Source organism: Chanos chanos, chromosome 7 (genome assembly GCF_902362185.1).
Source record: "Chanos chanos chromosome 7, fChaCha1.1, whole genome shotgun sequence".
In the NCBI taxonomy this organism is placed as follows: Eukaryota; Metazoa; Chordata; class Actinopteri; order Gonorynchiformes; family Chanidae; genus Chanos; species Chanos chanos.
Genome location: NC_044501.1, coordinates 26,507,789 through 26,520,607, shown reverse-complemented (window position 1 = coordinate 26,520,607; position 12,819 = coordinate 26,507,789). Strand labels below are relative to the sequence as shown.

Sequence of the window (12,819 nt, the reverse complement as noted above, 5' to 3'; positions counted from 1 at the left end):
TCCGACAGTATTCAGTCTGAAGTAAACATAAGCCTCTGAAACATAACATAGAAGAAACACAAGGCAAAACAAAGAACAGGACTCTTGTTGTTTTGGAAGCTTTGTGGCACGTGTTGACTAAATCAGTCCTGTATAGCGAACAGTGAGAGGAGACACGGCATTCTCGAAATGTCTGCAGAAATCTGACGGTCTGTAATTCATGGCTTTAGAGGCCAGATGGGGGATTTTTCTCTTGTTGGTTTGCTCATGAAGGCTCTGATTTACTGAAGGTTGTCTGACGCTTGGCTGGACACAAATATTGTTGGTTCTGGGCTGTAGTCCAGTTGGGTTTGTCTAACTAACAGTGGTTTACAGGCAAACACAATGACCCGCAAAGAATCACGCCACCAAAGAGCTTTCTGACTCAAACTGACTCAAATGCTATCATAGCACCCTTTGGGGGATCCTGCTCTCCTAGAGATGTGGTTGTTACCTGAACCCAAAACAACAACAACAAAAAAAGTAATATGCACAAATCAATGCTAGCATGACTTAATCATTTTTTCTTTCATCTTTTTCATGCTGAGCTTTTGTTTGTTGTAGCACAATATATTCTGTACACAGTGTCCTCAGCTCCAGTCCTCTTTTTAACGGTGCATGACACTTTGCGTGGCCGACAGCTCCAGAAATAGAACTGTCACGGTATATATCTGAACGTTAGCGCCAAAGGTCGTGAGAACACTGAGCGTATTTGAGGACACAAATGAACATGATATTATTAATAATGTATTTTCTCTGAACGCTTTGGTTTATCAGGCTGACTGTGATGTGTTGCTATTGGCTACGCTGTGATAATTAGAGCTGTGGTACAGACACATTCCCTATAAAGCTCTAAATCAACCTAACCTGCATAGTTATTTACCATGCTATTGAAGGTACCCGGTAAACAGTTAAGTCATGATTCTAAATTACAGCATTTGAATTAAGTTGTATTTAGATTTACATTGAAATTGTAGTATTTACTGGGTTTAAATATGAGGAACATGATATTGGCAGTTTTTGCAAGTGTGATGGATGAATCAAGTGAAGTTGATCTTTTTTTTTTTTTCCCCAAGGTGCCCGTCCTGCACATGACGCATGTTTCCAGGACGTCAATGCCGCGGGGAACGCTTTTGGGAACTGCGGCAAAGATGAACATGGCAACTACGTTAAGTGTGAGAAAAGGTATGAAAAACTCAGCAGATGATAGAAGAGGTTAAGCAAACCACTAACAGACACATCTTTACTTGGGCTGCTTCCAAATAACTAATTTTGCTAAGAGCACTCAGAAATCACTTCTTTTCTTTTCTTTTTTTTTATATAAATGACATCCATACGATTTTTTTTCACATAACATCAAGCTGACAGTAGGCTTCATCATCAAAGGTTAAAGGAAACTTTCATTATCACTTTCTAACCTCAAAACATCTCTGTAATTGTTGCTATAATGCATTCTTCTCACTGCGAGGGCTGAATTTCACCAACTCCTCCATTATTTTCATTACCCAGAAATAGCACAAGTAGATGAAGGCAGACAGGCCATATGTCTCAATATTGTCATATCGTAATATGCTGCTACTGCACAGTTTCCAGCTGAGGAGGCTAATGTTAGCATGCTAAGGCTAAGCTATGGCAGTCAGTTGACTTTGTCAGTGTACACTCCTGTGTAGAGTTGTCCTGGTGTAAAAGCATGAAGGTGAAAAGTTTGGTGAACTTTTCTTTTAAAGTTCATTATTTTAATGATACTGGGTCCAGTCTACAACTGCAAGTGATGGGTTACTGGCTTGGATTGGACTGATTTAATTTTTTAAAATACATTTTTCTGTGTTTTTATTTTTTTATTTATTTTTTCAGACCCTGTCAGAGTGATTAAAATGCACTGGTCATTCTTTAAGACACATTGTGTCTTAAATGAAGTCCCAGCTCAGTGGGGGACTCTGAAAATAGATCGACCCGTTTCATTAATTAAACAGAGTGCTTCTTCCTGAACTTTTTCACCATCTCCACATTTTTTTTTCAACACAGCGATGCCAAGTGTGGGAAGATCCAGTGCCACAGTGCTGCCAAGAAGCCCAAAGGCACCAATGCCGTGTCCATCGACACCACTATCCGCACGGACGGCATGGAGGTCAAATGTCGTGGCACGTACGTTTACACCACGCAGGACGGGCAGGGCGATCTGCCGGACCCGGGCCTGGTCATGACTGGCACCAAATGTGGCGAGGGCAAGGTAAGTGGGACAAACTGCCCACAGCATTGGAACAGAGATAGAGAGTGTGGTATATGCGGGCATATGATGTGTCAAATTCATAAGAGGGATTCAAACACTGTGACCTAAACTAAATATACACACATTCTAAACAGACTCAAGATTTTTAAGTGATTTTTTGTTGTAAAGTTATTTCGTTCCAGATATATTTAGTAGATTGCATAAGCTACATACCGTGCATTAAAAATATGATTCGGAACTATGTTCTCCAGTTATATTGGATATCTCCAGACTTACCTTATATCAGATGATATTTGCCTGTCTTGTGTCTGTCCCTTTGGGATTGCTTCAGGTTGTGACTCAGTAACGTATCCGGCTGATGTCCCAGTTCAAACATATTAGGATATAAAAGTATGCAGTGAAATGCATATTTCTCTCTTGGGGAACTGTGCCCAAGGGTCCTCGCACTGTCATAATGAGTTGTCACTGATTTTTTTTTTGACTAGTCGTTTTGAGTTAGCTACTCTCTGTGCTTTTTTACTTTTGAAAAGTGGTGAACAGTCAGTCTTCTCTCCTCAGGTGTGCAAAGACAGGAAGTGCCAAAATGCCTCCTTCACTCAGCTGGAGACTTGCATCGCTCGTTGTCATGGTCACGGGGTGAGAACTGGATCTTTAGTTACGCATTTATTTAACCACAGCACTGCTGATCCACTTCACATCAGACAGGTTTCCATGGCAGTAAAACCACTTTCACTTCGGTCTCCTGAAGCATCTGTCTTCTGACATCATAAAACTGCTGACCACGCAAACAGTTTAAAATCCTGACGATGCAAACAGTTTAAAATCCTGACCATGCAAACAGTTTAAAATCCCAACCTGACGTTTCCGCAGTACTGATCAATCAAACAGTCAAATGAAACCAAAATCACTCTCAGAAGAGGGAGTGCAGAGAGAGAGAGAGAAACCTCTAGATCTCTTGTGTTTCAGTCCCTTTCACCTCGGAGATGAAGGCTAACATACTTCCACTGTGTCTTTCACACATACATGTGAAACCTGACAATACCTCACGGCACAGGCCCAATGTGAATTGAATGTAAACTCTTTAGCTAGTCTTATCAATGCATTATGCTCATTCTGTTTGTCTGTATGTCTGTCTGTGTCTGTTCGTCTGTCTGTATATTTATCTATGTACCTGTCTATCCTATTAAATCAATCTATGGATGTACCATGGGTGGATAGAAAAGAAGAGATAAAATTCATTCAGTCTGAAAGATTGTAGATTGTCCTGTTTTTGTTTGGAGCACACAAGTTTGCTCACAACACTGTCCTGTGTCTCTGCTCAAATATCAAATACACAATCAAATCAAAGTTAAAACCAGAAACAAAAATCACCAACTCAAAGTAATTTGGCAGCAGTTTCGTAAAATTTGGAATAGCATGACAGGCCTTGCCATCAGGAAAAAACAATTTAATTTCGAATAAACGTTTTCTAGCCTTGGTTCGTACTTAAGAGAAACTTGGTTGTACTGTCAGGATGTTGCTGTAAAAATGGTCTGATAATATGTCTTGTTGGAGATCCAGCGAGGGTTGCATTTCGAATAGGATTCATTCACAAAGCAGAAAAAAAAAGAATTCATACATTTTGTATATCTTCCCCTGAATTTTTCTTCACCCTGTCTGAGACGCTCGTAATTTCATACTCCTAAATCCCTAAAAAAAAAAAAAAAAAAAAAAAAAAAAGACCTTCAGGTTACTCTTCATTTACCATCCAGTGGCACCAAAATATGATTTATTTTTTCTCACATTCCACAAATGGCCTCAAAGCCTTATAAATATTGGACGATGTATCCCTTAATGCCCCTTCTTTGTGGAAATCTTCATTTCATTTTCCACTCTTTCTGTTCCTTTCTTTTCTTTTCTTTTTGTGTGTGTGTGTGGGAGGGGGGGTTGTTGGAGGAGGGGAAAGCTGCTGGTATGCTTATTTGTTTATTCTGTCTGTTTTTGAAAAAAGGACGGCCAAGGGAAAGTTTGCTTTGAGGAAGAGATTAGTAAATGTTACCCGTTCATAGTTCTCTGCGTGCGTTGATTTGAAATTTGCATTATCGTTTGATTCGTATTGAACCCCGGGCTGAAAGAAGTGTGCTGTTTTTTGTTTTGTTTTTTCTTTTCTTTTGGTTTTGTTTTTTTTTTTTTTCTTTTTCGTGAATAAACTCAGTATTCATTGTACTTCTACATACCAAACATTTAAACAACTCATCTCCTCGCATCTATTGCACTTGTCTTTGTATGTCATCAGCCTCCTGTTAAACTAAGGTCTGCACTGCCATACCTAGGCCCAGCTACCTCTGACTACCTTAGAAAAACCCAGTACCTCATTATCCATAACTAATCAGATTAAAAAACATGAGAAAATTGTACTCTGTTGTGATGAAGTTGCATTTGCACACTCGACCTCAACGCAACCTGTTTCTCCCACTCAGGTGTGTAACAGCAACGGGAACTGCCACTGTAACCGTGGATGGGCCCCGCCCTTCTGTGAGAAACCGGGACTGGGGGGGAGCGTGGACAGTGGGCCCATTCAGTATGACAGTGAGTACACCACCCTCCCGAATTCTGGCCTATCCAGAGCCTGCCGCAGTGGTTACTCTTTTATTCGAGATTACTGCTTTAGCAAATACATTGTTGTTACACGACTGAGTGTGTCATCTTGTTTTTGGAGGTTGAGGGGAGGAGGGGGAGGTGACTTTAACAACAGATGGTATATACTCATTTTTGCCAAACACACAGTCCCCTCTGTCCCATATCTGCTATTGTATCTGCTGGTAAGGATGTGTAATACCATGGTCTGGAAACAGAACAATCCAGTGACTCAGTCATAGCCTTCTCAAGAACAAGCCTCCATCCATAACAGTAGCTTTTATGACTAAAGTCTGTTTTTAAGTCTAGACATGCGCCGATTTTAAATTTAGTCAGAACTGGCCTCCTACAACAGGAAATGACACAGTAATGTGCTGTAAGGTAAAATGAGCTATCTTTGTCTCAGACAATGATGTGTCAAAATCCCAGCACCACATGATACGCCCCACACACACATCACACTGATCCAAACTTGTTATACTGTGTCCGATCTGTTTAAAACAGTGCATTTCCTGACATTTTGCTGTTCTAAGCTTTGTGTGTGTGTGTGTGTGTGTGTGTGTGTGTGTGTGTGTGTGTGTGTGTGTGTGTGTGTGTGTGTGCAAGTGTGTGTATCGTTTGACAGTGACAGGGTTTTTTTTTTTTCTCCCTGACGCTCTGACTGTTTTAAATCTGTTCTCAGGTCAGGCAGGGCTGGTTGTGGGGCTCCTCTTTGCTTTTCTGGTTGTGCTTCCTGCCGTCCTCATTGCTTTTTATTGCTACAAAGTCAAGAGCTCCTACTACCACAGGTGGCTCTCACAGAGAGAGAAGACCAAGGCCAGCAGGTGACCTTCCCATAAACACTATACACTCTCTCCCAATGAATGCAATACTAAAGCAAAACTGAACACAGTCTCATTCAAAACACCACATAATGCTGCAGCCAAACAAAAAACAAACAAAAAAAAAAACGTAGGATTCTAAGTAACTGTAATAGTATTTTGAATGTGGCGAAACAGTGTTCAAAACTCCATGCTAAACTACAGCACACCAGCATTTCATACTTCCATCTTCTTCAGTTGTTTGTGTCTAAAGTTTTGGAGTTTAGAGTAAACTCATAACTCGTATGGAGACAGCATGTCTTCGTTCAGAAAACCCGTTGATTTTTTTGTTTTGTTTTGTTTTGTTTTTGGAGATGAGTAGTTTGTATTGCAGTATGTATGCCCCAGCACTGAGGCATAATTTGATTAGAGGCGCAATTGTGGTTGAAGTCAAAACCGAACAGGAGACGTGAATCAGCACCAGAACTCTTCACATAGTGTTCTGGAATGTTCTGTGCTGGAGCTTGTACAGACTGTCATTGGCTTACTGTTCCATTGTGTCAGCTACTTGAGAAAGTATAAACACAGGATTCACGCGGCTGTGGTAACACAGAGCAGCTCAGCTCCACGTCTTCTCAAACTGTTTCTCCAGAAACTTCTATTTTTGTGGCTATACAAAACCTGATTATATACCATCGAAACCAGGTCACATACCAATCAAAACCAGTTTACATACCATCTAAACCCACTGGCCCTCCCACAAGTACTTGCTGATTACAAAAACCCTCAAAAAAAGAAAAATCAGTCACATTCTGCAAGGTCAGCGCAGATGTTCTCCTCTGTTATCATGATATGGAAGGAGACTCCTGCCCGTTTGTTTTTCCTCCTGAAGTTTATTCCCTATCCTTCTACTCAGACACGAGAGCCCTGCCGAGAAGGCAAAGAATGGACACTTGAATCCGGCGTTCCATCTGAAGATGGTTGGACACTCCAACAAAAGCACAAACCTCAAAGGGGTAAGGAGAGTGAGAGTCACACCTGGCCCAATCAACGCCTGGAGTAGGAGAGCCAAAATCACCTTCTCGATTCTGCCACTCTCTGAGCTTTTTCTTCCCCTCCGGTTTCACACATATACTCAACATTATACCCAAACCTTTCTCATGCATTCACCTTTCAAAAGCCTGCCTGGGTTGAGAAAATACAATGGGACTATAACTATAAACATCTACAGTAATATTACATCACTAATCCAATAACAAGGCTTATTATTATTATTATTATTATTATTATTATTATTATTATTATTCTTATTAAAGAGAGTTTTTCTCCATTCTCTTCATTTATTTTGGTTTTCTCACTTTATTTCTGTTTTTCCAGCTTCCTCACACCAGCAAAGAGGTGCTTCCTCTTCGACCAAGTCCCACCCCAACTGGTAACCAGCCAGTTAACGTAGTCCGGCCCCTTCGTCCGGCCCCCTCCCCCCACCCTCCCCGGGACACCAAAGTACCTCGTCCTCCTCTACCAGTCAGCAAGCCTCCATCGGTCCCTGTGAAATCACAGTCTCCTCCACATAAACTCAGCCCTCCCAAGAAACCGCTGCCCCTGAACCCTACTCGCCCCCCCATGGTAAGAGCCCCAATGTGTCAGTATAGCTGGCTGTCTGCTAAAAGACAAGCTATCACAAACTAATAAACATGTAAATACCTCAGGTTTGAAGCTGTTTATGAAGTGAATGTTCTGTGAGGCTTTCTTGACGTTCTTGGTCTGCATATCTACTTGGAATTTTGTGTCATGCGGTTGGTTTTTCTTCCATTCGGAGTCGAGAAATAACAAAACACACTCCATTCCCATCAGCCCTTGCCACAAACTTTTGTTCGTTGCTTTCCTTGTTACGGACAGAGCAGTGGAGAATAAGTTGATGTGTCTGTAGAGCAAAGCAGTGGAAAAGTGTCTTTTTCTCAACAGTTCATGTTAAACAGCTTAACTATCATTTTCTCTGTTGTATCTATTTAATTCTCAGAAGCAATATGTATGTAGGTGCCAGGTCATATCAAACAATGCAAAATAAAAAACACCACGTCTTTTTTTCGCCGAGGAGAGAGAGAGGTAATATTTTGAAAATAATTCTAAGTGATTGTTATAAGTTTCTTCTTTCTTATCGATTATGTTCACTGTCAGCCAAACAACATTTTCTAAATTCACATTGATCGTCAAGCTGCAATCAGCATTTTTGTTTTACCCCCTGAAATTATCTCTGGTTTTATTTGCAACCAGCATTTGTTAAGGAAGAAGGGTAGCACATTGTGAGGAAATGACATTGCGTGTAATGATTTGCGACTATCAGTTGGACGCCATTGAGTTTGAGCTGCAGCAAGGAGAATTCGTACGTGCTTTGTGTGTTCTTTATCTTGATGAAATAAAACCATTACAGTAGTTTAAATAAGTCTAACAACCTCCAGATTGCCAGCAGCTTAGGAGATCGTGCCACGCAAGGAATGCTGCCCACTGCTCCTGCGTCTGGTGTGTGTGTTCACTACTGGTGTGTTGGATGGGTTAAATGCAGAGGACAAATTCACTGCTCACTGTTCACAGTGTGTGTGTGCAATCACAGAGATTTACGATAATAATTACTGATCAGTTATGTTGTGAAACCGTCCCCCTGTCAGAAACAGTTTCATCAAGAATAAAACTAGCACTGCTTCCATGTGCCTGTCTTTTCATGCATGTGCAGATATAGAGTTAATGACTTACAGTAGGATACAGTATATGGGATGGTTGTTTGTGACGAAAAGATGTAGCCTTTTCGTATTGAATACTATAGCACCAAGGCAGATTTTATACTTTCTCAACTTCTTTTATTTCTCCACCTGTCTTCTCTTCATGTCATCTCTTAAAATCTCTCTCTCTCTCTCTCTCTCTCTCTCTCTCTGCGTCAGTTGGTGTCAGATCTGCAGCCTCGCCATTCACCCTCACCTCCTCAGAGGCCCCTCCCCGTGAGCCCCGCCCGAGGGGCGTCTCCCAAACCTTCCTCTGGTCTCCTGGTTATGATGCCCCCTGCAGTCAGCCCCAAGCCCGTCGGCAAGGTAACAGCGATCGCCCCTTTAAAAGTCCTCAGGTGAGCACACAGCACACAGAGATACATTGCACAAACATGAAATCTAATTCAATCTTTAAAAAAAGGCTGTCATTAAACCTCACATTCTCTGCATACCCTGTGAAATAAAGACCAAGCCGTTCATATGTATATTTTATCAGCTAACTGAAACAGTTGTTTGAATCATTCTCTTCATCTGACTAAAACTCAAGTTGAATATTACCAGTTATCTTGTTTTTTTTTTTCAACTATGTAGAAAGTCAGAATAATCAAGTCAAAAATAAGCTTTAAGCATTAAGTATACAAATGTATGACATATGTATAAAATTTGCATACTGTCAACCTTCACATCCTGAGAAATCTCTGAATTACATACACTAAAATAGCCTGGTTGTGTATTGTAAGTATTGTTTTGTCTGTAACAAACACTGAAATGAATATTAAAGTGCAGGATATTGTACCAGGGCACTCAGAATGCCTCTGTATCAGCAGGATAAAACACAACAGGGCAACCCAGCTCCAGCTCTCTGGCCCACAATAAGTTCTGTTTGTTCTAATAACCAGTGCTTATTTGAACAATTACTCCAGCTGGTTAGCCACAATGTCATCTCACCTGACTGTAAGGGCCGGGCATTTTTCCTGGGCTGTGCAATGACTGAAATAATATAAGGAAGCATTAGAAGGCCCACAGCGAGATCAGCTGCACTGTGAATTCTCCTCAGTTGTTCAGCAGCAAAGCAGACTATCTTCGCTCTTTCATTTTGGTTTGCCAAAATTGAGAGCCACAGAGCAATACAGCAGGAAAGCTCTTGAAGCTGGAGAGGAACTCAGCCTCGTGGAGAGTAAGTCTTAAAACACGGGTCTGCCCTTCAGAAGCGGGTTCTGGTCTCGCAGCAGAAGTTGTGGCATACACTGTGAAGCACCTGGCCCAGTATAAGAGAATTGATTTCTTTTAGCCAATCAGATTTCGGCCTACACCTGCTTGGCTTGAAGAATCAAACACTGAACAATGTTGTGAGCCGCAGGTCTCGTTTCTAAAGCCCTCAGTGGGTTATTGGGGTTTTTGGTGCGTCCAACAGTGTCCACATGCCACAGCGCGATGATTATTTATGTTTTTCTCCAACTGCGAAACCAAACAAGCATTATGTGGGTCAGCAGAAAGCCAAGGTCAGCATCAGTGCATACAGCATAACCGACAAAACCTCCAACAGTGGTTTTAAAGTGAAGGGAACCTGAAGAAAACAGCTCTTTGAGGACACAACCATTTCCCACAAGGCTCCATCTGAATAAGAAGCACAAGTGCCACACTACTACAAAATCTGTCCATTGTATTAGACTTGTGTTCTTCCTTTTAAGGGAAATTTTCATAATCGTCACAAGTATTGATAGTCGGCGTGCAAAAATGTATACTGATGTCAAATGTCTTTCTTTCTTTATGTCTTTCTCTCTTTTTTCTTTCTTTCGTTCTTTCTTTCCCTTTCAGACCAGTCTCGGCAGAGAAAGCCAGCACAGCCTCATCTTTGTTCCGAAAATGACAGTGGCCGAAGAATTGCTAAAAAAAAAATAAAGAAAAAAGAAAAAGAAGAAAAAAAGTGAGAAAACTGTTGAGACTGCAGTCAGCCTGTTTGCACTATTAATGACCTTTGTTTGGAGGCTGGTCCAGTGATTTGGCTTTCCAACAGGGGCCGCCAATGCACGGTGCTAGGGCCAATCACGGGGCCTCGCTACCCTCGCCCTGTCCGGCTTGAAGACGACCTCGTCCAGCTCAGCAGAAGACGCAGTTTTGCACATAAAACAAAGCAAACTTAGAAAACTGTTATAGCCAGGGAGGTCACTTTGCCAAAACCTTGATTCGTCAGTTCTGTTTACGTATTGTGCATAGGTCCGTGTATGTTGTGCTCTTCCATTTTTTGGGGTTTGTTTGCTTGTTTGTTTGTTTGTTTGTTTGTTTGGGTTTTTTTTGTTTATTTGTTGTTTCACTTCTGAGTTGGAAATTTCAAAGGTGAGTTTACAGAGCAAACATGATGTAATCATTTCTCATAAAAAACAGGTATTGCATCATTTTTTAAATGTCAGTCTTTAGTTAAAGTTTACAAAGTGCTGCAATCAGAGATGAATGTATAAAACAGAAGGTTTACTTTAGGAGTCTAGACAAGCATTACCACTGGAGACCAGACTGATCCATCGGTGCAGTGCTCTGAAAAGAAAGCCTAGTAATGTGAGGCTAATTTAAGGCTGTGATAAAACACAAAAAGCCTGCTTTAACCAATATATTCACTTGAAGCGAAAAGGAAGAAGAGAAGTGTACACATGTAGACACTGCCAGCAACTTGTCTATATCTGTCTCAACTTTGGGTCAAACAAAAAAATAACATTCATTTACTAGCATCCAAAGATTCTGTTCCTCTTAGCACATTCTTCATGTAGCGCTTTGAATTAGTTTATGTAGTGAAGTACACTCAATATGAATGTCCAAATTCAAGAGATTGAATCTCACCTTCAAAGATCATATCGTATAATAGTCGTTGACATACATACCATTAATAATGAAGCAGGCTTGCCGGTCACTGAAGACTGAAAATAAAAAGAACATTTTTAATCTCTTTATCTGCCAGGTAAGCATCCAAACACGCAGATCAATCGATAGACCATTAGGCTGCGGCGTTGTGTGAGACAAGGTTCTGGTTCCAGAGAAAAAGCAGGCCTAGGAAAATGAAAATCCATAGAAAGTAACCCTTCCTCAGTCCTGCTTTTAAACATCATAAATGTTTAAGGCCTTTTCTTTGTGACAAATGTATGGTGGAGTAGTTTTCCGATTTATTAATTCATATCTAATGCAATCTCTATGCTGAATTTTATATGTTGGGAGGGTTTCCAGATTCTGATGTGATTGTTGTTGTTTAAGCCCCTGAAAATGCACTGTAACTGCTGTCTGCCATGCAATCAGCACCCTGGGCCTCTATACCCAACCTGTATCCCTTCACCCAACCTGTACCCCTTCACCCAACCTGGGCCTCTGTACCCAACCTGTATCCCTTCACCCAACCTGTACCCCTTCACCCAACCTGTACCCCTTCACCCAACCAGGGCCTCAGTACCCAACCTGTATCTCTTCACCCAACCTGTACCCCTTCACCCAACCAGGGCCTCTGTACCCAACCTGGTCCCCTTTACCCAACCTGTACCCCTTCACCCAACCTGGTCCCCTTTACCCAACCTGTAACCCTTTACCCAACCAGGGCCTGTGTACTGAACTGGCCAGGGCTTTTCAGCCATGTGCAATGTTCTGAATGCTTCAAAATCGTTGAATCTTTTTAAATTGTTCTATTTTCTCTTTTTTCTCAAAAAAAAACCCCACCATTCCACCTTTATCACTCTCCAATGTTAAAAATGAACACAATGTAAATGGACCTACATAACAATGTTTGTGTTTGTTTTTTTTTTTAATTGTATGTATTATGTGCCAAAGAGTTTTTTTGTTTTTTCGTTTGTTCATTAATTCCATTATTTGCTGTTTGCCATATGATTTCTGCCTTGTTATATAAAATTCACCCGTTACCTTTTTTTTAACTAACCTTGTGGTTTTGTGGTTCTTCACTGTTTATTTATATTTTTTACAAAAAAAATGTCTCCATGTTTTCTCATATCAAAGTTACTCTGGGACTCCAATTTTCATGCAGGACAATGCCCCTGATTTACGGAAAATATATTTAATGTCATATAATGACAGTAAGATTCAGTGGCTCATAACAGTTTTATGAAAGTTGTTGGTGATGCACGTTTTTAAGTATTTTCACTCATATCAAGGTGCTTTTACTCACCGACAGATGAAAACTCTGACTGAATTCAAGCACAGGTGAGGTTAAGCTGTGGCAGGTGCGAGGTCTTTGGCGCTAGTCCAGCAAATAGCTGATATCACTGTCGATGGTCATCGCAACAGCTCAAAAACATACTTAATATATATTAATGTCCCTGTCATATTCTGGATGTTTACCTCAGACTAAGACTTTTTTTAATCAAATACAAGGTGAAGTACAGGAAGACAGCAATAATCTCTGAAG

The 12,819-nt window shown here is 40.9% G+C and overlaps 1 protein-coding gene across 1 annotated transcript in view; it reads left to right on the top strand.

The window, feature by feature from the left end:
- The window catches only part of adam19a (ADAM metallopeptidase domain 19a), a 119,679-nt gene extending 107,631 nt beyond the window's left edge, over window positions 1-12,048 (top strand). The window contains exons 16-24 of the mRNA XM_030779120.1: window positions 1,095-1,203; window positions 2,044-2,248; window positions 2,807-2,884; window positions 4,708-4,816; window positions 5,547-5,688; window positions 6,581-6,680; window positions 7,042-7,290; window positions 8,601-8,779; window positions 11,706-12,048. Coding sequence (XP_030634980.1) covers window positions 1,095-1,203; window positions 2,044-2,248; window positions 2,807-2,884; window positions 4,708-4,816; window positions 5,547-5,688; window positions 6,581-6,680; window positions 7,042-7,290; window positions 8,601-8,779; window positions 11,706-12,048 — 1,514 coding nt within the window. The remainder of the gene's footprint in view (window positions 1-1,094; window positions 1,204-2,043; window positions 2,249-2,806; window positions 2,885-4,707; window positions 4,817-5,546; window positions 5,689-6,580; window positions 6,681-7,041; window positions 7,291-8,600; window positions 8,780-11,705) is intronic.
- Window positions 12,049-12,819: the final 771 nt, after the last annotated feature.